The sequence below is a fragment of the Haplochromis burtoni genome, unplaced genomic scaffold, assembly GCF_018398535.1.
Source record: "Haplochromis burtoni strain Fernald_Lab_line unplaced genomic scaffold, NCSU_Asbu1 Contig_2194, whole genome shotgun sequence".
NCBI lineage: Eukaryota > Metazoa > Chordata > Actinopteri > Cichliformes > Cichlidae > Haplochromis > Haplochromis burtoni.
Genome location: NW_024584555.1, coordinates 7,638 through 9,312, shown reverse-complemented (window position 1 = coordinate 9,312; position 1,675 = coordinate 7,638). Strand labels below are relative to the sequence as shown.

The following is a 1,675-nucleotide window of genomic DNA, read 5'->3' as shown; positions in this document are numbered from 1 at the left end:
ATGGAACAAGAGAAGGTTTCTCGGTCCAGCTGAACTCCTTTCTGTGCCATTTCTCCTCTCAGTGTCAGTGACTGTGTGAGTTTCTCTAATACTGATGCAATACAGGAAAAGATTTGGGTGTTTTTCAGAAACAGGAAGTGGGAGTGGTTATGAGGCCTTGTCTTATTCCAAGAGGAGAAGTGGTTTCAAGCAGACGGCGTGTGGTCATTTTTCACACAGCAGAGCACATTTAAAAATGTTTGTCTGTGTTAAATTGTTCGGAGGTTGATAGTACCTCAACAACACTGCTTTTGAGGTACTACTGTTATTTCTGACGGTTTAGTTTGCTAGTTTGAGCAGAAGTTGTATTTTAGTGTTAGCTTATTTACACAATCTTAGTATCTGTCATTTAAAATCTCAGGGTCTGAATGCATGAGCTCATTTGACTGTCATGACACAATGATTGCAGAAAAAGTGTATTTATGTTCATTTAATTGATAAATGTTTAACAGAATGAGCTGATAATTGGGCGATACATGTTAGGTGTACAGTCAAACTGGAGACTTGCTGTCTCTACTCTCTCTTATCAGGTAGACTATGGAGACCAACTGCTTTGTGGGAAATGTAGTTTTATACCTTCAGATTCTGTTGTTCAAGTGTTTTAATTGTTGTTCAAGTGTGAGTTTAATTTCTGTGCTATGTGCGTTGCAGGGAGGTTATGCAGGAAACGCAGTAGGCTTCAAGCTGTCATCCCTCCTGTCTCTGGCTGACACCAAAGCTAACAAACCAGGCATGAACCTGCTGCACTTTGTCGCTCTGGTGAGTAACGTCATTGTTCATTTCATTTTTGCACATACGCCAGTGTGGCTGAAGACACACAAACAGTTAAAGTGCTCTGTGGTTGTCAGGCACCATTGGTGAATGAGATTCATCTGAATTTGATCAAGGTTCTGGATGTAGTCGGCTGTGCTGGTTGGCACTCATTGGCAGGAGGTCAGGGACACTACTTCTGAATGGGTAGGCTGGAGATGTGGTCCCTCTTCCTTTTTTTTTTCTTTTTTTTTAGGGAGGAAGACCCTAAAGACCCTATTTTTATGGGGAATCACACCTTTAGAGTTTCCAGGGAAGATCTATGCTATGATGTGGTTGTCATCCTGGTGTTGCTTTGGGTGTTTGCCATTGTTACAGGCTACTTGGTACCTGGACAACTGCAGCCAGAGCTTGGTTCACATTACAGTCAATAAGTCATACTTATTCCTGGAGAGTGGTGGACTCCGCCACTGCTGGTTTTGTACAGACTCTTTCAGATCTGGTGGTCTCAGAAACACGTCTCTCCTTTTTGCAGATGATACAATCCTTTTTTTGATTAATCTATTAATGAAATCAGCTCTTGAGACAGTTTGAGAGAGTTTGAAGCTCAGTGTGAAGTGGTTACAATGAAAATTAGCAGATCCACGTCTTAATGGTTTGAGTGGTGAAGAGAGACCTGAAGCTGAAGGGGAAGCTGTTGAGTAACTAGTTGATATAAATTCGAACCCTCAGAATAAAATTGCAGATACAACAGGTGGAAATTAGTTTATTCTGACAAGTTGTTGGTTCAGCTTCAGAGAGTGAGATGCTCAGTAGTTCAGGAGGGGCTCAGAATAGAGCTGCAGGCAAGTCCTGCTGGTAGAAGGCCTAAACATGCTGGTGAGAT

General features: G+C 42.0%; 1 protein-coding gene across 1 annotated transcript in view; it reads left to right on the top strand.

The window, feature by feature from the left end:
- LOC102310772 (FH2 domain-containing protein 1) overlaps window positions 1-1,675 on the top strand; it is a gene marked incomplete at its 5' end in the record, with an annotated part of 11,481 nt that overhangs the window by 5,533 nt on the left and 4,273 nt on the right. The window contains 1 exon segment of the mRNA XM_042217552.1: window positions 691-798. Coding sequence (XP_042073486.1) covers window positions 691-798 — 108 coding nt within the window.